The sequence below is a fragment of the Erigeron canadensis genome, chromosome 5 (assembly GCF_010389155.1).
Source record: "Erigeron canadensis isolate Cc75 chromosome 5, C_canadensis_v1, whole genome shotgun sequence".
Classification (NCBI taxonomy): domain Eukaryota; kingdom Viridiplantae; phylum Streptophyta; class Magnoliopsida; order Asterales; family Asteraceae; genus Erigeron; species Erigeron canadensis.
The window spans coordinates 27364584-27389790 of NC_057765.1; the positions used below are offsets into that span (position 1 = coordinate 27364584).

The 25207-nt window shown below is 35.9% G+C and overlaps 1 protein-coding gene across 1 annotated transcript; it reads right to left on the reverse strand.

Moving 5' to 3' along the window:
• Positions 1-600, reverse strand: LOC122601474 (EG45-like domain containing protein). The gene is made up of 3 exons (XM_043774231.1): positions 495-600; positions 95-377; positions 1-7 (listed from the first exon to the last, which is right to left on the reverse strand). Exons 1-3 carry the CDS (start codon positions 598-600, stop codon positions 1-3), a joined length of 396 nt encoding a protein of 131 aa, XP_043630166.1.
• Positions 601-25207: the final 24607 nt, after the last annotated feature.

A 25207-nucleotide genomic window follows, 5' to 3' on the forward strand; every position in this document is an offset into this window, starting at 1 on the left:
TCACAACCTACACAAAGATTAAAAAAAAAAAAAAAAAGAAGCCCATTTAGTATATTGGATGGTGTAATAAGACATGTAATTAAAACAATCGTACTCTTGGTAAGAGATTTGGATTCCTCCGGCTGCAGGATCAGCAATGGTGGAAAAAGATTCGTGTGATAAGTCAAGGTCACCCTTGCAACCAGGTGGTGGGCAGAAATCTGTGATCATTACGGTCACCGTTGGGGTGTTGGTGCAAGGGTGTGGTGTACCAAGGTTGGTTCCGCCGGTACATGTCACTTGAAAATATTTTCCACATGCTGCTCCACCTTGATATAAATCCTCGTTTGCAGCCGCTATCATAACTCCTTGATCCTGTGTCCCGTAACATGCTGATGCTGCAATATTTACAATATATATGTTAGCTAGCAATGAGAAAAACTATACTGTACTATAGATACATATATGTACAACACTATATATCTGCAATGGTACGGTGTAAGTTAACGGCTTACGCAAGTAGGGAGGGCCATTGATGGTTCCGATTCCAGTATCAGACGACCCAAAACTTAAAAGGCTCATAACCATGATAAGACTAATATATTTCGCTATCAAAGACATTGCCATATATAGAAGTTGTATCTATCAACTCAATGTTGGTTGATCAAGTAGTTTAATTAGAGATTAAGCTAATTGTAATAATTAGAGTGATAGACAAGGTTATTTATACTAATTCTAAGTGATACTTCGGGTAAAGAGAATTGGAATAAAATCATATATAATACGGCAACTAGACAATAGTTACATACATTGTGCTTGAATATGAAACAACACATATGTTAAGAAAAAAAAGTATTGTCATTTGTTTTATTTTTGCATATGTAATTAATTACGAGAACAAGTAAACTGTTGGCAATGGAATAATCTGATAGTAGAATACTTTATTAGTTTTATTACACAAACCGTCCTCTGCAAAAAATTCCTTTCAATTACTTCAAATTGATCTTCGTTACACTCTTTGTAGTCGACAAGGGCCGGCAATTATTGAATAAATTCGATGGTAGTGATGGTGCGGAAGATCGGACATGCTTATGACATTTTATATCAAAAATATTGAATGAGTAACGGGATGATCCAAAACCTCTACATCTGTGTAAATTGTGTCAAGCTAACCCAACCCCAAACTGACCCAACCTGACCCGACCCTGACCCAAAACCCATAATCTACATTTGTGTAGATTAATCTACATTTGTGTAAATTGTGTCAAGCTAACCCAACCCCAAACTGACCCAACCTGACCAGACCCAAACTGACCCGACCCAGGCCCCAAGCTGACCCAACCATGACCAAAGATGACCCAGACCCCAAACTGACCCAACCCCAAGTTGACCCAAGCTGGCTTAAATCTGACATGACCCCAAGTTGATCCAGACAAACTGACCCAGACCCAAGCTGACAGATCAAATTGACCCAAACACAACTGATCCAACTCAAGCTGACCCAACCCATTGAGATCCCAAGCTGACCAAGCTTCACAAAACTTTCATTTATTTACAAAATTGCCACCGCGCTTTTTTTTTAAATTTTGCCACATGTCGTGTTCTGATTAGCTAATAGGATCTTCTCCCCCTTCTCTCCTTAAGACACCTTCTTCCCGGATCCTCGCCCTGTATATATATATATATATACTAAACTATATTTTCTGGTATGTTGTATAGTTCCCAAATTCTACAGTTTCATTGCCTGACTGGTAACCCGTAATTGAGATATGTTCTGATCCAGCCATCGAAACTTGCAGTGACAATCACCAAACCCCATGTATGTGGTGCAACAAAAGTGCTCCTATAAGCACTTCTTAAAAACCTGTACTCTGATTTCCGCATTGAAGGAGAAACACTAACTTGAGTGGAATCTGTAAGAGTTTCTGCTGGAAACGTACGTAGGTGGGCTTTTCAGCATTGACTCCAAGAAAAAGCTCCGGCTTGTGGATATCGAGGAGGGTTTCCTTGGTGAATTTATCGTGCTTCTTGGAAGAGCGTCGGTTGTGCTGGTCAATCTTGGTGATGGAAAAGCTGCTGCTATGCTCTTAATTCCAGACCACGGGACAGCAACATAAGCGTTTTGAGAGAAGAAACTTTCATTATTGGATAAATTGCTTTTGGCTTTCGTGTAGAGCTTATCTGACGTAGCGTGGTTCCACATGTATATGTTTGAGTCATCACCAGCCGATACAACGTGTTTTTCATTATTGGAAGAGCGTCAGATATTTTCATCAGACAACTTTTAAATTTTCGTCTATGTGTACTCATCACCAGCCGATACAATGTGTTTTTGCATTTTCTTTAACACTAAACTTTTAAATTTTCATCAGACAACTTTCATACATTTATGGATTTATCTTTAAACATTTGTTTTGATTATTTTCATATATATTTTTATATAAATGACGTTTTTAATATATAATACGAATAACTTTTATCATCATTACGTCTTACGTTTATATAACATTTAAAACATTAATATAGTTATTGTTTATATTTTTATACATCTTATTACTCTTTTATATTTCTTTTATTCTTATTGCTACATATTTAATTATCTTTTTAAAATTTTTTGAGCTCGAATATTTGACATAAATTTAGGTCCAAAACTTTATCGTATAAAAATTGTACCCCGCGGCAACGCGCGGGTACAATAACTAGTTTTAACTATAAAGCTTGGAAACGTAATAATAATACACTTACAATTTTAATAATAATAATGCACTTTTATTCGGCAAGTCGCGAGTTGGAAACGTAACATACGACATCGATGGAACATTTACAATTTTAGTGTTTAGAGGGCCTCATTTATGTTATCGAGCAGGGTATTTAAAATCCATAGGACGAGCCTATTCATAAACACAAAAAAAGATTTTATTTATTTCTCGGATCAATTTCTGTTAATGTCAAACAAAGGAATTCATAAAATTTATCAGTCAATTTCAATTCTCTCAATTTTATTTCTTTGTTTCATTTCATTTATCTGAATTTCTCTCAACCAAACGTGCTCTTAAAGTGAGTTATTAATCTCTAAAAGAAGTAAGAAGAAGAAACACAAAAGTTAAACAAATTTCCCTGCCTTCTCATTAATAATGCAATTACAATATATAGAAAAGAAACATAAAATGAAGTTACCTACGTGGGAACATGGTGGAATTTTTTTTTTTTTTTTGAAAAGTAAACTTTTATTCACAACTCGCCAACTTCCCAATTTAGGAAGTGGCCAATTCTCGTACAACCAAATTTACAATTACATATATACGTTAAATACACTCCAATCTTGCCAACTAATGGATCCAAACTTCGATCTACACTTGAGCCAAAGGTAACTAGTGGCAATGATATCTTGAAAAACCTTTTCGGCATTGATGCTCTTTCCTTCGATTTTTTTTGTAATTTCTTGCTTTCCACAAACACCAACATGAGACCAAAACCACTCCTTTAAAGATCTTCTTCACCTTGCCTTGTAGACCCACATGCTCTTCAACATCGAAGATATCTTTGACCGAAAAAAAGAATATCGGGCTTACCTTGCACCACATACTCACCCTGTACCAAATCGTCGATGCTAGCTCACAAGAACACAAAATATGTTCAGTTGTTTCCTCATCCCCTTCACATAATACACAATCCAAGCTGCCAAAGGTGCAGTTCCTAGCCTTAAGAGCTGTCAAGGATGGAATTCTATCCATGGCAACTCTCCACAGGAATATATTGCACCTCTTAGTAACCCATTTCGACCATTTGAATACGAATCTATTACTGAAGTCGTACCCACTTCTAAGAAATTCCTTAACATTTTTCACTGAGAACTCGACCTGTTTACTGCCTCCCCAAACCCATTTGTCATTATGTTGATTAAGGCTGGTCCGTTTTAACAAACAGTTAAGTGCATTCCATTCAGCCACTTCCTCATTAGAGGATGGCAATCTATACCACCCACCAACAGCCCAGAACCTCTTCGTAATAGAGCAGAACCAGTCCATAATCAAGCATTTTTTCTCCTTCTCAAATCTAAACAAGTTAGGGAACTGATCTTTAAGCGTGTTATCACAAGCCCAAATGTCAAGCCAGAACCGAATAGAATTGCCAGCCCCTTGTACACCTTTGAACACTTGATTCAGTTTTACCCCAACAATATTCACCTTGTTAATAAGTGCCACAATATTCTTCCATGTACCTGAAACGGCCCGGTTAATAGGCAGGGGTTCCCAACATCTCTTAGTATTGTGGATCGAGTCAACAACCCCTTTCCAAAGTACTCCATGTTCGTTTCTATACCGCCACAGCCACTTAGCTAAAAGCGCTATATTGGAGTCCTTTAATCTACTTAGTCCAAGTCCCCCCGAAGCAACAGGAGACGTTACTCTATCCCAGGAAACCCAGTGAATCTTCTTCCCTTCGTTTGAGCCACCCCACATAAACTTTCTTATAATGACTTCAAGTCCATTTAACACTTTGTCCGGGACTTTAAACAGTGAGAAGTAATAAGTTGGCAAACTTTCCAACACCGATTTAATAAGTGTAACCCTTCCAGCCATTGAAATACAATTCGACTTCCAAGATGCAAGTCGAGATTCAAAAATATTAAAAAGAAAATCCCAGTAATTCACTTTATTCATGTTACCTCCAATTCGAATCCCCAGGTGATCAAAAGGTAATGTTCCTTCTTTACATTTTATAAGATTTGCCACCCTACTGACCTGTAACACCCCGTAATTTAAGGTTTTATAATAATGATAATACTATTACTTTTACTATTATAAAATGATTTTGTTAGAAATTAAAATATGATAGGTGACCGTATATAGAGTCGAGAATATACTATTTAATAGCCGGATACTTTAAGTATCTAGACTTATGTTTTAAAGTAACGGGTGTTTAAACAATTTGTATTAGAGGGATTAGGAGTGTAAATACCAGTTAAATTAGTAGATAAACATGATATAGTGGAGCTTCATGGATTATACACGTATACACCTACATACATACTTATCAGACTTCATCTGATACTCCCTCCAAAGAGAGAAACGCAGGAAAATCAAGAAGAAAAGAAAGGAGGGCTGAATTCATGTTTAATTTATCATCTTTATATTGATTTCAAGTGATATTCCCATCATTTAATTCAAGTAAGTTGTTGTTCATAATTCTTAAGCAAAAAGTCTTGACTTTTGATGAGATATAGAATAAAAGAGTGGTAGTAACCATCAATTTTAACTATTGTAAGAATTTTTATGAAAGATGATTTTATGACCTAACTATGATTATATGAAAAATCATGGTTAGTGAAACAATAGAAGTTTTTCATAAATTAAAAGGTTTAATGAGCTTATATGATGATATTAATGTTGTTTAGTTAGTGGGTTATGGTAGAAAATTCACTAGCCAAGATTATGAGTTAACTAGTAAGTTGTACATGAAGTTTGACTTTTAAAAGTCAAACTGGTCAAGTTAAGATTTGTGGTGAAATTTGTTTAAGAGAAGTTCTTATGGTTATTATAATGATGTTTATATGTTAATTGTATAGGTGCTAAAGTTGGAAGTCTCATTGTGATTGAATTGCTAGTAAGCGGCTAAGGTGAGTAATATGAGGATTAGACGGGTCACATGACCACATGACCCCGAGGTGTCATGTAGTCATGTGATAGTTACAGTTAGACTATATGACCCCGAGGTGTCATATAGTTCTTTGATAGTTATGTTACGTGTAATGCGATAAGAGTTGTTTGCATCATAGGGATAATCTAGCTTTATCGCTAGATTCCAGTTGTTATGTGCTAAGTTGTTATGTGTTGCATATGCACGGATCCGTTGCAAGATAAGAGTTGTAAATCCCTATGTTTGCCATTGATAAGATGTTGATATGCTTGTTTAATTGCTTATATTGCTCACTAAGCTTTTTGCTTATTTCTTTAGTTGTTTAACTTGGTAGGTGCAAGCGGGCCAGGTTTTAAGAAAGAACACCGGGAAGGAAAGGCTAGTGAGGAAGCTTAGCGTGGACTTACTTGTGCTAGTAGGTATATGAAAGTCTCTTTTTGAATTGCCGAGTTGATGCCCAACTTGAATTAAATCGCCCTGTATTTTGAGTTAGTATGTAATGGAACGGGTCGTCCATATTTTGATTAACCTTGTTGGTCAATGGCAAGTTGGAGTCTTCTTGTAAATTATGGTAGTTAAGACAACCCTACAATATTTTCATGTAAATTTAAGGCCATGTAATATGGTCATGTTGTTTATGTATGTAAAAGTCTTAGTTTTACCCATTTTGCATATCATTGGGTGGAATAACCTAATTAGGTCTTCTTATGGGTCAAAAAGGATATTTTGAGTTGAATGTATTCTAATTATGGTACAAAAGAGATCTGCACTTAGGTAGGTTTATGTGTAGTCATTTGGTATAAATTTTGGTTAGTCAAAGTCATATTGCGTCTAGGTTAGTACCATTGACCCGTTTGAACTCAAATTCCGGAACAGAAGGCTCAATCAAGTCACATATCGTATTTCAATTAATTCTGTAAGTTTTGGTGTCTTGAAGTTGATTTTTGGTCGATTTAGAGGTCGTTGACCATCTTGAAGAAAAATGTCAAAAATGACTTTCAGGTAAACTTTGAAGGCCTGTATCTTTGAAATGGTTCAGTTCTGGTTCAAGTGGCTTACGTGGTTGGAAAGTAGATTTCGAGGGCTTCGAAATGGTATAAGATATGTTTAGTTTTGTCAAAAGAAAAGTGGGTCAAACTGTGTCGTAAAACAGCCGCTGGGTGCTGTTTGTTTTCTGATCAGCAAGTTGCTGTATTTTTCAGCAACCTTCATGTTTCTGGGCTGTTTTTGAACTACTGTTATTTTGTATGTGTCTTGTTTTGGGTGAAACCAAAAACAGGTATTGAAAGTATGGTTGTAGCTCTTTGAAATGGTACAGGTTTCATGTAATACGGATGTGTTTAAGTGTGTCAAATATAGGTCACAAAACTGCCCGTTGGAGCAGTTTTCTTGTAAGTCAATTGAATTTAGAATGGTTATAACTTTCAAACGGTAACTCCATTTTTAGTAAATGAGCTATCCACGGAAAGGGGAAGAAGTCTACTTTCTAATGGTTATGGTATTAAAGTCTAAATCAAAATTAATTTCAAGTTATAAGCTGTTGAACAGCCGCTGTCCTAGTCGGTTGCCCCATTTTAGTTTGTATAAGAGTCGGGACCTATTGTATACATATGTATTGATAAGAATACACATGTTTCTGTTATTAAACCATGTTTTAAAAATAAATAAAAAAAAGTTGGGCGTTTCATGACCTCACTATCATTCACACCAACCCCAAAGAGACAAGACTTTATTAAATTGATACTAAGTCCCGAACACACGTAAAACACCCTTAATACTCGAGTAACCTTTTTAAGATTCCCCACATCCCACTCCCCCACGAATGTACAATCATCAGCATGTAATAAGTGAGAGATACACGGACCTTGGTTAGGTAGCTGAATACCTCTTAGGACATCTTCCAAACAAGCTTTACGTGTCATGAGGGATAGGACCTCCATCACGATAAGAAACAGAAAGGGGGAAAGAGGATCTCCCTGTCGCATTCCTTTCTGGCACTGAAATTCGAATGTGGGAGCACCATTTACCAATACAGCAGCCCTAGCAGAGGACAATATTAATAAAATAAAACATAAGTTATAACTACTTAATCTTGTTGGAATATGATCACGTAAAATGAACGTATGTCCAAAAAGTATTTAAGCCTACGGGGTCACACCTCAACGTGAATGTTAATATAAATTAATTAATATATTAAATGTAATTTATTGATTAATTTGATCACGAAAATCTAACGGGGGTTCGTTAAAAGAGTTAAAAGTTAACGGTACTTAATTAACGGACTTAACGGAGAAGAGTTGGAATTAGGAAACAATTAGGAAACTTCCCTTGTTTGGTTTCTAAGGGGGGCCGGTCGAACAAGGTCTCAAAACCCTCCAAGACTTGGTCATTAAGTTTCCTAAACCTATAAATATAAACCTATGTTATTTGGTTTTACACACAATTAAATCCATAGGGTTTTCTCCTCTCTTTTCTCTCCCTCTCTCTCGGCCGAAACCAATAACCCAAAGGGTTTTGGTTTTTCGGTTCACATAGCTAGGAAAAAGGGTTTTCGGGTTAGCTAGATTTTCGGGTTTAAGCAAAGGGTTGTTCGTGATCAAGTACTAGCATACAACGTTCCACCGTTGAGTGTGCAATCGTAGAGAGGTTAAGTTAAACCTTATTTTGTCTTCAATCTCTCCATATTAAGGTACAAATTCTATTCCTTGGTTAATTATTTAAACTACATAGATCTTGTCTTCCGTTGCGTGCTTTGTGATTTGTTGTGATAATTAGTTATAAAACCTAACAGTGGTATCACGAGTCTACTATGTATGTTTTTTGATTACCAAAAGATCAAAACTTGAAGGGGGGTTAGGGTTCTTGATTTAAAATTTCGATTATATATATATATAGTTAAATTGGTTTTATAATTTAATTATATTATTTAATTAGAAAAAGGTTTTATTTATATATATATGTGGATCGAAATTTTCCTGAAAAAATAAAAAGAAAAAGTTTTTTTTAGGATTCCTAATCCAAGTTTTGATTTAATTACATGTTTATGTGATAAATTGTATATAATTATATGTTGTACCTTTATTTTTAATTGTTAAAAAGAAGTAAAAATCATGAATTTTTCATGCAAATCATTCATGATTCTTACTTAGATATATTGATATGAAATCTTGATCATTAGGGTTAATTATGCTAGATAATTGTAAAACTAATTGTGTGACAATGTGAATTTTTCGTATAAACTTTCTGTTTTGCGACGGTTTACTAAAAAATTCATATCTTTTAATCCGTAATGAGTTAGAAGCTGTGCTTTGAACTGTAGATTCTCAACACATAGGGCTAAAACTTTGTAGTTCTGGTCGAAATCTGAATCGGACCAGAAGCAGGTCTAAACAGGTCGTGAAGCTACTGGATTTTCCAGAAAGCTAACTATGTGATTATTTGATAATAGTTTGTGTTGTACATGTTTAAGGCTTACGCAATCAAGGCAACTTGATATATGTGGTCCTCTTCTTTGAAGGGGGAGCCGGATTAGACATTAATAAACCATAGTGACATGTTTAGGTGGCCTACCATAACTTGTTACATGCTTAAATAGTTATAGTTTATAATTTTGCATATTTATTGTGATAAATTGTGATGTAAAATTGTTTTGAGAAAAGATAAACATGACTAAGCAATATCGAAATAAGTGATTTTTTAATAAAATTGGAGTCTTACAACCTTGAGATACACCGGCTCACCCATTTGAACAAACTCTAAGAGAGGTATAAGCCGGAGTGCGCTAGCCTTCTAAAAGGGCGAGTTTTTAAATCGCGTTTATCGCATACCTTTGCCCTTGCACTTCTTTGTGCGTTCAAATGGAGCTACCGAGCTCTCTCGTGTTGCTAAGACTATACAAATGATTTTATTAAATATTATGTTTGGAAGATGTGCATGAATCTTCTAAACATGACTTTTTGATCACATATCAAATTGTATAACCCAATAAACTTAAGTCATTGCCATCCAATTTGTCAAGGACACATGGGGTCGTTATTTTACTCACTGGTACACAGTGGTGAAATGACGATTGCATGGCAAAACCCATTCACTGGTACACATTGGTGGTCAATTTTGCACGTTCTTAGTTGGACGACTTAAAGCGAGTTAAGCGGTGAGACCTTGACCAGTGGCAAAAGATGGGACAAAACATGACTACGATAGATCGCTTGATGAATCGAGCGTCTTACGTAGGTCCCATACTTTCTAGGAATTGCACTTGTAATGCAATTACTGATCCTCACTTACCTTTTGAGTGCAATCGTTTCTAGCAGATCAACTGATGAAATGGTTGCATGTCAATTGGATCCTAGCCTTGATGAGATTAATTGTTTATTCCATAAACATTTGGGTAATTAATTTCTCAAGGATTGATTATCGAAAATTCTGATTTTTGAACTTAATCTGTTTTGTAGATGGCGATGAATCCCTCCACAAACACCAATACTTTTCGGCAAAAGATTGAAAGGAAAAGTCTTTCTGGACGAAATTCAAACGATCTCATTCATAGACCGAGAAATGTTCTAAACAACTATGAAGTCCTTGATGAGGAGAGATCAGTTGTTCCTGGAATTGGTGCTGCAACTAATGAGTTGAGTGCAACCGATACCGCGGATGTAGGGCAATATCTGTATGATTTGCATAAAGCACTTCTTAACCTACAACACGAATAAGGAACACCAGTTGGACCTCATATACTAAAATTGAAAATGTATTTTGAGGAATTGGAAAAGCTGGATAATGCTTATGCTCCTCCATTTATGATTGGAATAATTCTCAAGTCGCTTTCTAAAGACTTTGAGAATTTTGTGAGCAATTATCGTTTACATGGGACGAGTAATACCGTCACTGAACTCCATGCTATGATAATTGAGTATGAAAAACAGCTTCCAAAGAAATTTCCAACACCCCAAGTTCTTGAAAGAAAAGGGGGAAAAGTCCATAAAAGAAAATCAATCGCCAAGGGCAATATAATGCCTTTAACGAAAAGGGGTACAACGGCTAAAGACCAGAGCTGTCATCATTGTAATGAAGTCAGGCACTGGAAGAGGAACTGTCCTAAGTATCTTTCCGAGTTGAACTCGAAGAAGAAGAATACTAGCGGCGCTAGTACTTCAGGTATCTTCACAATTGAATTATTTTCCTTAACTAAGCGTAAATCGTGGGTTTATGACACTGGCTGTGGCACTCACATCTGTAATGAATTACAGGGGCTTAGGAAAAGGAGGAAACTGAAGCCCGGAGCTTTGCAGTTGATAGTGGGCAATGGTCTACCAGCAGCTGTTGAAGCAATCAGAGAATTTCATTTAGTTCTTCCTTCCGGTTTAATTATTGTATTAGACAATTGTCATTATGCACCTTCGATTACTAGAGGTGTTATTTCAGTTTCTTTGTTGAAAGACAACGGATTCATTAATGTTTTTAATGATATTGGTATTTCAGTTTCTAAAAATAATGTTCATTATTTTGATGCTATTGCTTTTAATGGTATTTATGAAATTGATATGCGTGATTGTGTTTCGAATATTTCAATGTATAATGTTAGCAAAAGAGCCAAGACTGACTTGGACTCTAACTATCTTTGGCACTGTCGTCTTGCACACATTGGCAAAAATCACATTGAAAGACTTCAACGTGAAGGGATCTTGAAATTGAATGATGAATCATTTGATATATGCGAGTCATGTGTTTCCGGCAAGATGCACGAAAACCCTTTAAGCATACGCCAGAAAGGGATAAAGATCTTCTTGGACTCATCCATACTGATGTTTGTGGCCCATTTAGACATGTGTCAAGAAAAGGAGCTAGCTACTTCATTACTTTTACGGATGATTTCAGTCGTTATGGTTATGTTTACTTGCTTAAACATAAACATGAAGTCTTCGAAACATTCAAAGAGTTTAAGAATGAAGTTGAAAATCAACTCGGTAAATCCATCAAGATTCTTCGTTCGGATCGAGGTGGTGAATACTTAAGCCAAGAGTTTAAGGATTATCTTAAAGCGTGTAGAATTGTCCAACAGCTTACTCCTCCATACACTCCTCAGCATAATGGAGTGTCTGAAAGGAGAAATCGAACCTTGCTAGAAATGGTAAGATCGATGATGACCCGTACAACTCTCCCATTTTCGTTTTGGGATTATGCTCTAGATTCTGCGGTATGCATTCTCAATATGGTTCCAACCAGGAAGGTTGACAAGACACCGTACGAATTATGGCATGGTGATATCCCTAATTTGTCTTACTTAAGAGTCTGGGGATGTGAGGCACTTGTGAAGCGTGATACGCCTGACAAACTTGAACCCCGAACTACTAAGTGCATCTTTGTCGGATACCCTAAAGAAACGATGGGTTACGACTTCTATGATCCCGCCAAAAACACTGTTCGTGTTGCTCGATATGCTGAGTTCTTTCAAAAGAAGTTAGTTCAAGAGAATAGTGGGAGGATTGTAGAACTTGATGAGATTCAAGAGAAAGATGTGTCACCTTCTGAAGATACTAGCAATCATCAACTTGGGGGGGAAAATGTTCAATGTGATGAACCTCAAGTCGATGATAATGAAGCGATTCCACTTCGTAGGTCCGAAAGGACAAAACGTCCTATCGAAAGACTATGTCTGATGGTAGAAGAAGACGTTGTTGGAGATCTCGATGAGCCTCAGAATTTCCAAGCTGCATTATCAGATCCGGAATCTGACAAATGGCTTGAAGCTACGAATGTGGAAATGAAATCCATGAAAGACAATCAAGTCTGGTGCTTGGTTGATCTTCCACAAAATGCTCAGACCGTTGGGTGTAAGTGGATCTTCAAGAAGAAGACTGACATGGATGGAAATGTACACACCTATAAAGCTCGTCTCGTGGCGAAAGGTTATACTCAACGTTTCGGCGTTGATTATGAGGAAACCTTTTCTCCAGTCGCGGACATTAGAGCTATTAGGATTCTCTTAGCCATAGCTGCGTACTATGACTTTGAGATATGGCAAATGGATGTTAAGACTGCCTTCTTAAATGGTTACTTGGATGAAGAAGTCTATATGGATTAACCGGAAGGTTTTATTGATCCAAAACATCCCAACAAAGTATGCAAGCTTCAAAGATCCATTTATGGACTTAAGCAAGCATCTAGAAGTTGGAATAAACGGTTTGATGAAGAAATCAAAAAGTTTGGTTTCATTCAAAAATCCCAATGAGCCATGTGTATATCGCAAAGCTAGTGGGAGTAATGTTACTTTCCTTGTCTTGTATGTCGATGACATATTAATCATAGGAAAACACGTTCCAATGTTGCAAGATGTTAAATCCCATCTTGGAAAGTGTTTCGCCATGAAAGATCTAGGAGAAGCGGCATTCATTCTTGGAATCAAAATCTATCGAGATAGATCAAGGCGATTAATTGGACTAAGTCAGAGTGCTTATATTGATAAGATCTTGAAGCGATTCAAGATGGAGAACTCTAAGCGTGGGTCTATACCTATGCAAGAAAAACTTAGTTTATCTGTCAAACAAGGTGCTTCTACGCCTAGTGAGGTAGAGCGTATGAGTAGAATCCCTTATGCTTCGGCTGTAGGATCTATTATGTATGCGGTTAGATGCACTAGACCCGATGTGACGTTCGCGCAAAACATCGTGAGCCGATATCAACAGAATCCAGTGAAAGCCATTGGATTGCTGTTAAAAATATTCTGAAGTACCTACGAGCTACTAAAGATATATTCTTGGTGTATGGAAGAAATCCAGACTTAGAGCTCAAAGTGACTGGATACTGTGATGCTGGATTTCAAACTGATAAAGATGACACGAAGTCTCAATCAGGATTCGTCTTCGTTTTAAACGAAGGAGCTGTGGACTGGAAAAGCAAGAAGCAAACCACAGTCGCCATGTCTGCAACAGAGTCTGAGTACATTGTCGCCTCAAAAGCCGCAATGGAAGCAGTCTGGATAAAGAAGTTCATTAGCGGGCTCGACGTGATCCCCTCAAATGAATTACCCACTGATTTGTACTGTGATAATTCCGGTGCATTAATCATTGCCAACGAACCCGTAGTTCAGAAAGGTGCCAGACATTATGCTAGACGATATCACTATGTTCGAGAGCAAATCGAACTAGGAGAGATCAATCTACTCAAAGTTCACACAGATTTTAACTTAGCTGATCCTTTCACAAAAGCTTTGTCTAGGCCCAAGCTTGAAAGGCATGCCGATGGCATAGGACTTAAATTAGCTAGTTATTTCATGTAAATCTGTAGTTTCAGTGTTCGGAAAAGGGATGTTAAACAATTTATATTTTCCATAATGAAATAAAGTACTTGATATGTTTGATTTCATTTAATATTAAATTGTGTCCTATATTTGCATGTTTAATCCTTGAATAGTTCGTTTAATATCTTATATATTATCGAATATTCTAAATTGTCCATTGTCGATTAATTATCTGGGAATATAATTAAATGAAGACAAATGTGAGTGATTGGTTATATTCTTGGAATATGTAATGGATGGATCCCACCAACCTCACATGATATCCATAGCGGATGCATATCGGACTACCCCACTAACGAATTGTCGCTTTATGGATCGTCGTCACTAAGTGAAATTCGTAAATGGTTACTTTTATTGATCCTTTGACTTGAGACACAAGTAGGTCAGCATATATGAATCGCACTTACTAGATATAGTTCTAACTCACCTGTATAAGGGGGTACATAAAGGGCTATTTTCAGAAAGCGTCGTGAAATATGATGACTGACTCGTGTAGTCAATATAGGATTTGTTCCTTTGATTTGAAAATTGAAGTATGATACCATTTGGCGCCCTCATTAGGACTGATTAAGATGTTTGCATGGCCGTGCCCAAATAAATCCAGATTGTTCTCGATTATATTTGGTAATCATTAATTAGTTATGAAATGAGAAACATAATCGTGAAATGATGAAATGATCTCGATCCATATTCATATTTAACAAAGGTATCTGAACAAAGGGATAATAAATGCCTTGACCATTTAAACAAGTACTTAAATGTTTTCGGGAGCATTGCGGTGTTGCTAGACGCTTACCAATGTTATTACCTTCATTCGTTACGAGCTCAAGTGGGAGCTGTTGGAATATGATCACGTAAAATGAACGTATGTCCGAAAAGTATTTAAGCCTACGGGGTCACACCTCAACGTGAATGTTAATATAAATTAATTAATATATTAAATGTAATTTATTGATTAATTTGATCACGAAAATCTAACGGGGGTTCATTAAAAGAGTTAAAAGTTAATGGTACTTAATTAACGGACTTAACGGAGAAGAGTTGGAATTAGGAAACAATTAGGAAACTTCCCTTGTTTGGTTTCTAAGGGGGGCCGGTCGAACAAGGGCTCAAAACCTTCCAAGACTTGGTCATTAAGTTTCCTAAACCTATAAATATAAACCTATGTTATTTGCTTTTACACACAATTAAATCCATAGGGTTTTCTCCTCTCTTTTCTCTCCCTCTCTCTCGGCCGAAACCAATAACCCAAAGGGTTTTGGTTTTTCGGTTCACATAGCTAGGAAAAAGGGTTTTCGGGTTAGCTAGGTTTTCGGGTTTAAGCAAAGGGTTGTTCGTGATCAAGTACTAGCATACAACGTTCCATCGTTGAGTGTGCAATCGTAGAGAGGTTGAGTTAAACCTTATGTTGTCTTCAATCTCTCCATATTAAGGTACAAATTCTATTCCTTAGTTAATTATTTAAACTACATAGATCTTGTCTTCCGTTGCGTGCTTTGTGATTTGTTGTGATAATTAGTTATAAAACCTAACAAATCTAACATAAAACATAATAAAATAAAGATGCATGGCAGTAGGAGTTAGTCATCCCACTAACTCTTAATTAAACATGTGCTACTAATATTAATAACTTCCACTTTGATGAAGTCTTCGATGTAACCACTTTTGGGTCCGATGAGCTTGCAACTGAATGTGAACCAATTGTAGTAACCAAGCCATCATTGGTTGTGTGGTCTTGGACCGTATCAGATTCATTAGCCATGAACAAAAGTTGGTGATTGCAAATGTTTGTCCATTTCAAACACTATTGCTAAACGGTGTGGAAAGCTCCATTTTTAACTTTTTATGCTTTCCATTCTTCAATTCTACTTTTTGTATAATTGTATCACATAATCACGACTTCAAAAAAGTTTTGCATCTTATGAACAACTTGAGCACTTTTTTTATTTTTAAACACTAAAAAATCTTGCTATCTTTTGGTTTCAATAGTTTTAAGTGTGATTTGCTTTTTAGGTTTGTTCAAGTGCAATAGAACAAAATGTTTCACATGTTACATAATCAAATCCATATATTGTATCAAAGGATTTAAATTTCAATTATATCTTGTTTGTTCATCAAACAGTAGGTTGTCATCCCGAGTGGATGAATGATTGATTTAGAGATTTGTTGGCGGTTCCTCGAATTGAAAGTAGGGTTCGTGTCTCCTTACGCCAATTACATGTATGTGAGATATAACCGATTGTGATCGATCTTATTGTGAATGCCTTGAGAAGTCTTTTAGGCTCTCCTTTTATAGGAGAGGAACTCAAGCCTCTTTAGGGTTTGGAGAATACCCTTAATAATATAGGGGCAAGATATGCTAGATCTAGATATTTAATGTGGTAGAACGAGATAAGTGCTAATCCCATTAATTTAAAAGGGAGAGATTGAGATAATCTTTTCCTCCTAAATATATTGCAGTTCTTTCTAAAAACAAATATGATAATAATATTTGAAACGTAAGTGATGCCATGCATGAGACTTGATTAACAGGACGCAGATCGATGTATAAATATATTCATCGTTATTATAAGAAGATGATATATATTATATTATTATGGAATGATTAGCTAGGAACTCTTCAATAAATAGCTTGAACTTTGTTAAAGATAGAGGTCACATTAGTTTTATGTTTAAAAGTGTGAATGTCGTCACATATTTGGGAAAGTGATCAAGAACTCCAAGAAGTATGAGATATTGGAAGTTTGTATCTATTATCTATTAGGAGTTTTTTAACTAGGGCTCTATACCTTGATAAAAAACTTCTTTTTTTTTCGACAAGTGAATTTTACCTCAAACACATATGATGTGTATTAATCGTACAACAAAATGATCTCGCACTAAGCAGATCTTAAATAGTCTTTCTCACCATACCATCTCCTTAATTGGAAAATACCGTCGAGGAGAATATGCCAAGGCTCGAACTAGAGACCTTAGAATAAACTCCCTCGAGACCCCGCATAGCAGGTTAGTGAAATACCTGTATAACTAATGCCCTATAAGCACTTGATAAAAAAACCTTTAATTAGTTGTGATTTTTTTTCATGTCAAATTTACCATTCCTTTATAATCTCCTATAATTACTCCAAATAACTATTATCTCTAAATTAATTAATCACTCCAAATTTATTTCATATCTTTCTTTTGACCGTATCATCAGAAGCTTTATAATTCTCTCAACAACTCTTTGCATTTCTTTTTGTTTGACTAGTTCACGTATGAGCTTGCTTCCTTTTTTTTTCCAGTTTTATTTGTTATTGTTTTTTGTTTAACATCTGTATTACGCATGGGACGTAGCCTTCCTAGCCGCGTGCAGCCTACCTACCGAAGACCGTAACGTAAGTAACTCAGCGCTCCATACGTGGGAAATGAAAGCATAATTCGTTCGAATCCTCCCACATGTTCAATCTTTTTTTAGCGGTTTTCCCATAGATCTTTATCATTAATGCAACCTTCATTTTGCTCATTCATGGAGTTGTATTTAGTACGGCCACCGTTAGTCAAGATCACAAATATTATAAACCAATCCCATTGACCATATATTACAACCAAAGCAAAATAAATAAAATGATAGTTTTCTAACTTCAAACTGAAAATAAGAAATGGAATAACAAAAAGAATTATAAAGCTTCTGATAATACGGTAAATAAAAAAGAAATTAATGAAATAAATTTGGAGTAATTAATTAATTTGGAGATAATAGTTATTTGGAGTAATTATAAGAGATTATAAAGGAAGGGTAAATTTGATATGAAAACAAATCACAATTAATCAAAGGCTTTTTATATGACTTCAAAATAAATGACAAATCAAGTTAAGACCATAGATGATGAGTAGTTACAACCATCATATATTTTGTGCATTAGGATAGTATATCACATTTAAATGACTGAACGTACAAGAGGAACATTCGATTGCCTATTTATATGATACTGTATATATTCACACAAAGAGGAGTGATGTGTCTAGGACTCCAAGGTGATGCTTTTATCATGTCATGAGCATCGCGCCGTGTTCAATATGATGGCTTCAATGTGATGAGTACCGTGTACGTTGTGTTATATGGTACTTTTAACTCTTTTTTTTTTATTCTTATGATGTTGCAAACATCATATAGACATCATTCCATATTTGATGTCTATATGATCGAGTGTGTTTTTTCAATGGCAATGTGAGTTCTGTATTTATTTAATTTGCTGACATGATTCGACATTTTGTATTAGCCATTGGTGCAGTTGAATGTGATTTGGTGCAATTTCATACTTTCTACCAGTTTACATTAAAATTTATTTGTTGTTACACGGGCATCAATTCAAACAACATTTGGTATTGTATACCTCTTTTTGTTTATTTCTAAGATATTAACTAACTTAATTATATGATTTATATGGATCTATCAATGTTAATAAAAAATAATACCCAACAATAATGCTGCAAAAAACACTGATTTATCCATAATATTGATATTGATGTGAAAATCAAAGCGGTACATATATTTCGACTCTATTATATTTAGAACAGAGCGATTAATTATCTCCTGTTGTGAAACGTTTTGGTGCATTATGTGATTATGCTGCAGTAATTAAGTACATAGTCACATCTATTTTCTTTTCGAATTCCAACTGTTATAATTTTCTTTTCGATTTTTTATCTTTTTTCTATACATACGAGAAACAGGGAGCTAAATGAAATATATATGACTCAAAGTTTAAACGTTTGGAACACATCTTTTTGTAATCAATAGATTAAAGTCAAAATTTGACATATGAAAAATAGTTGGAATTGAAGTAATTTAAAGTTCCAAGTTTTTTTTTTTTTTTCTTTTTTCTATATCATGGTTCATTTTTGGCTAGACATGCAACTCTATTATTGTTTGATATATGGAAAAGAGTAAACGACACAAATCGTCCCTGTGGTTTATCAAAACAATCACGTTTCGTCCTATCTAATTTAAAACATCACTGACAGTCCTTTATAGGAGGATAAGGTTCGTGTTTAGTCCTTTGACCAGTTGACCGTCATCTCTCTTCCGTAACCACCCCCCACCCCACGTGAAATTCCAGTCATTTCTCCCATCTTCATCAATAACGTATAGACTTTCTTAATAGCAAAAAGCAAATTCGATCCATGAACAAATTAAGAGTTATATACTTGTATCCCCCAAAAATCCTATCTACATCTACATACACGTATACATCTTAGATCCAAAATATGACAACAAATATTTCTTTGTAAGATCCCAGTAGCAAGCTTTTGAGATTAACTTCATACCACCACTTACAGAACCAATTAATCTTTGTCCCACCACCACCACCACCGGACCTTCCCCTAACCGTCCACCACCATGACTCCACCGCAACCATCGCAACTACCTCTTCCTTCACACATCAAACACACACAAATGAAGTGTGTGCGTTTGATGTGTGAGAAGGAACAAAAATCAGTATTGAAAGATATTTGGGGATATTCTTAGATTTTGAAGCAAGTGAATGGATAAGACAGAAAGATTACGTAGAAAAATAACTCATTTGTGTGTGTTAGAATTGAGTTTTGATGTGGTCAGATTTTCTTTCTCAATTGAGGGATATATTCCTTTAAACAACAATTTTATAATGTTTTGTTCCCAGATATTTAGAAAAGGAAAAAATAAAATCATAGATGGTTCTTTAATGATGGAAAAGACTGTAATACCCCTCACGTGAGTATCTCGTGAAGGGTTTAACGGAGTAGAAATGACGATCAACTGGTCAAAGGACTAAACACGAACCTTATCCTCTTATAAAGGACTGCCAGTGATGTTTTGAATTAGAAAGGACGAAACATGATTGTTTTGATAAACACATAACGATTTGTGTCGTTTACTTTATGATAAATGATAAATCTTCCTAATACATTAAAAAGGTGACATTTGGTATCCATTAATTCTTTTTCACAATCTTGCCCCCTGATTTTTTTCACGTATCATCATCTCATGATTAGAAGGAATATTAGGCTATTTGAATAAGAGGATTAATTATTTCCATTAGTGGTGAACAAGAAACAACGTCAAGTAACTGTATATGAATACGAAGTACTATTAATTGAACTGAACTAATCCTTAGGCCGCTCCTTATAAGGCGTCATTGTATATGAATACGAAGTACTATTAATTAATAATTGAACTGAACTAATCCTTAGGTCGCTCCTTATAAGGCGTCAGCCACGTTTCCAGCGTGCATCCGACGCATGTTTCGGCCCAGATGCTATTAACACCGGTTGCGTCCGGGCGGCGTCTGGGAGTTTACTTCCGATTTTAGACGCGGGAAAGAGGCTCCAGGTGGGGTCCGAAATTAAAAAAAAAACATTAATTTATTCAAATTTAAAACTAATGGCTACTTTACCTTCTTTTTTTTTTCAAACCTCTATTTATTCCCAATTTCACATAACATTTCAAATCACAACTTATTTTTTTCTACTCCTTTTCATCTTCCATAAACCATTTCATATACCATTTTTCATAAACCATTTCATTTACAATGTCTAGAAGTGTATGGACTCAATCAGAAGATCTTTGTTTGTCGAGGTGTTGGGTGATGAGGAGACCGGACCCTGTTACGGGTAGGTGTGAAATGAATAATCCCGGCGTATCCTTTTGGGACGACATTACTGAAATGTTCAACACGGAGACCACTAGAGGACCACGAAGCAAGGCTCAACTGCAAGGTCACTGGACCAGGATTCGGAGGGAATGCAAACAGTTTGAGGCAATTTGCTCGCAGTTGAATGCACAGGAGATGGCCGACAAATGTAGATGAGCAATATTATGTAACGGCGCATCAAATATATCGGGAGAAGCATGGCAGGGGATTCAGATACGAGTACTGCTTAAGGCAGCTTATCTTTATTCCTTTTTAATTGTTCTGGATTATGAAGTAGACTTTCTACTTTGATTAAGTGTGCTTTAGTTTTTTTTTTAAGTATGTTTTAGCAGTTTGAATTGTGTGTTGTCTTTTACAATTGTAATGTTTTAAGTATTCTAATAAAATAAATCTACTTTAAGAACATAAGTTTATTCATAATTTTAAAAACATTACAAACTTACGGCAGAAAAACATACAACATAATATTAAAAGTGGCTACTTATTTCTTTTGGCCATAAACTGCTTTGGCAGTGTTGATGAAGTCATTCAAGGTGATGATCGCACAAGCAATTTGTTCAATAGTTTCTTGAATCTTGTCAAACTCCCCCTGCAAATAAGAAAAGTATTGACACTCAAGCTCAGTACAATGCCCCGTTTGTATGTAATTGATTTGATCTTGACGCCATTTCTTTTTCGCTTGAAGTTTTAGACCAATTTCAACAAGTTGGTCCTTGAACATTTGGTGGTCGAGGATATTAGCCATGATACTGTCATTAACTTGATCGACGGTCATTGGTCGTTTTCGGTAAGGGGCATTTGATGAAGAAGCCATTACAGATGTATAAAAGTTTGAGTTTTGACATGAAATATCTGGTAAGGAGGCAGTATTTATAGCTAAAGTCAAAGACGCTCCTCCAACGTTCAGAATTCAAAATATTTACAATTACAGTCCCTCCAACGTTCACTTTAATATATTTACAATTACAGTCCTTCAAACGGCCAAAAATTCAAAAAAATTACATTTACAGCCCCTTAACGGCTAGCTACATTATCAATCTATAAATACCAACCCAAAGCATTTACCAGTTTCATCACCATTCCACTTGTGTTTAATCTACAAACTTGTTTCATCTGCTAACTCACTCACTATTCCAAATGGCTTCATCATCATCATAGAAGAACGTTCACCGACCTCGTCTCACAGAAGACAGGATGAAAACACGAATCATGGCCGATGTCAAAGAGGACACCCTCCTTCAAAATGAACTCTCTGGGGTTCTAGGTTTCCTACGGAAGAAGAGACACCAATGCGACCAACACGTTCAGGAAATAGAAGCACCAGGTCGTAGGGTCTCGAAACACGAAGAGACATATTCTTATTTTCTACAGGATGAGAGCAAAAGGGTGAAGAGGGTGATCGATAATGTTTTAAAGGTCGGTCACACGTTGACTGACCAATGCACTTGGGCCGAATTGTACCACGATAACAGGAGAGAAGACAAATCAACGTGGGAAGACAAATGCCCACAACACGACAAGTGGTCGGCCAATGAAACGGCTTACCGTGGATTAGTTAAATGTCAATCAAAGACGATAACGATGACGATGAAGAGTAGTCGTATCATTATTATGTATTTCATGTTTTTTCCCAGTATTGTCTTTTTTATTATTGTAGTATCTTTTATTTTTAAGTAATGTAATGTGTTTTAAATTATAATAAAATGTGTTTATTTAGTTTTGTAAAAAAAAAAATGAAAAAATATAATAATAGATAAATAGTGTTAGAAGTGGGTTAGAAGTGGAGGGTGTTCTTGGTGTGTCTAGAAGTGATGAATAGTGTTAGAAGTGGGTTAAAAGTAGTTTCTAAAAAAGAGAGGCCTTATAATTCTCATGTCAAACACTAATTAATTAATTTTACATATTGATTATTTGTTTACAAACTTGTCTTGTACAAAAAAATGTAAATGCATTATTTGTACGTTCATATATACATCTACAAGTCTATAACTCCTTATAAAACTTATTGAATTTTCTTATTTTAAAATATCTAGCACTTTTTTATACTCAAAATATCTCTATTTCTTATTCTTAATTCCTCTATACATCTAATTTATACTTTTATACTTATTTAATACAAAAACAATTATTTTAAAAAATGTTACATGGGAAAATTAAAAAATAACATTAATGATTAAATTACACTACAAGTCATTTATTTTTTAAAATATCTTGGTTAACCTTTTAAATCAAATACTTTTACATCAATTATCTATACAAATTGACGCCGCCCCCGCCACCAACAGTCGCTCCCAACACCACATCGTCACCGCCACGATCACCGCCGGATTGCGGGGGTACCGTGGTAGTAATTACATACATATATGTTGTACACACTCCCGGTAACATTTACCTACTTCATAAACATCATCTAAAAAGGTGAACAAAAACTGATTTCTACCAAACCCGAACTGGTTTTTTGGTCAACGGAACCAAAACCGGGTTTGACACAACCCGACCCAGTTTGAAACCGGTTTGGGGTCATACTTTGACCAATTATTGACCGGGTCTGACTCGGTTTTTTTGCCGAAAAACCGAACCCGATCTTAACCCGGTCTCTAACCGACAATCAAAGCCGAAAAACCAAACAGGTTAATAACCACCGGGTTGGGTCAAACCCGGTTGTTGGCCAGTTTCAGGTTCGGGTTCGTTTACGGGTTCGGTTCCAACCCGGTTTTTTTGTACACCTCTAATCATCTATGATCTATCACAATATAAATATTTACAACAAAAAAGATTAATAATTGTCTGAAATAAAACAGCTTGGGTATCAGCAAGTGAATCCATATCAACACCATCTCTAACCACTGAACCACAGAAACCTGAGGTACAACATATCATACGCTTTTTGTTATTATATACTATTTCAAAGTGGCAATTCATATATTCATTAAAAAGATATATATTATATCACTTGTCAGATATTTAACTATTACTATTAAAGTTAAAATCAACAGGATCCCAAAACTAACCCCCTTTTAAAAATATGCCAAGTGGCAACATCTCTCCTTTTCTAAACCAATATCCCGTAAAATAAAAATCAAAAAATAAAAAACGTTCCAGTCTCAAACCTTTCTTTTTGCTGAAACACCTCTACATCCCTGCCATCTTCATCATCAGAAAATCTCAATCTCCTTATGATTTGAATATGAGATTTCAATATCTTATACTTTTATTGAATCAAATTTCTTATAAAAACTCGAAACGGGTGAGCTTGAAGGTGTTAGTATAGATTTGATGGCGGGGTTTGTTTGCTTGCTTAATGTTTTTTTTATTGAATCCTTATTTCTCACATGTTTGTTTGCTTAATGTTTGTGAATTCAGACTGCTACTACTGATAAGAGGAAGCAATCGGAGGTGGGACAATCTAGCGGGACTGCCGATGTCCCCGCTAAGACGTCTAGAAGAGAACCGGCAGTACCTTCTCTTAGTTATTGGCCGGGTGACTTGAACGAGAAGCATGCTTGGTTAGAGTTTGATGGGGCTAGGCAACTGATGAACGTCCATTTTGTGATAAAAACCTCTAAGGAAAGGCTTAATTTCTATGCTTAAATGAGTTATTATTCCAGAACTATTGGTACTTAATGAATGATGTGTTTATGCAGGTTCCCGGAAGATGCGAGAGAGGATAAATGACATCAAGTGACTCAAGATTGAAGCCTATGAAGTTACAAGACACAAGGAAGTGATTCGGGAGTCAAACGAAGACGCAAGAACAAGAATAGCAACCACAAGCGCCGCTGGCTACCTTGCCAGCGCCGCTGGCCACTCACCAGTGCCGCTCCCCAATCAACCAGCGTCGCTAGCCCAGGAAAGCCCAGGACCAGCGCTGCTGGTCAGCCCACCAGCGCCGCTGGTCGGCCCAGATCAAAAACTGACTTTTTCACCTATTTAAGTCGAACTAACCCTTAAAACCCTAAGAGAGAGCCGGTTCAGCAGTCCTAGCCACCCAACAACAACCCTAGATTGATATTGTAGATTCCAAGAAGGTTTTGAAGCTTCTAACATCTTCCGATCTTCACTCTTGGTCTAGATATTTCATCTTTATTTGCTTTATATTATCGAACAATGTCTTTCATCTTTTCAGACTTTGTTATTCCTTTACTAATGCTAGGCTAGTAGGCTGAATACTTGTTTGGATCGATGTGATCATGTAGACGCTTATTGTTTTACTGTGTTTATTTAGATTTTGTTGGAGTGTGCTTTACTGTTTATCGTAGATCCATGTTTATTAGTAATTCATGTTGCTATTGGTTTTATATCTGAACATATTAGTTTAATTCTGATGGTTGTCTATGATCATACACTAGGACTAATATGGTAGGACAGAAAACGACTAGTCGGTCTATAACTAGAAGTAAAAATTGATTCACTTGTAGCCGAGCGATCCAGAACCATAGTAACTAGGATGAATTGAACATGAAGCTTAACAATGCTAAACGCGATCCTTTGACTTGGAAACGAGCACTGTGGACTGTGGTTACCGGAAGGAATTATATCTGGTCATGGCTTAAGAGCCAGATAATTAAAAGACGAATTAGTAACACAAACTTTAGGTCATTAATGCTTAAAA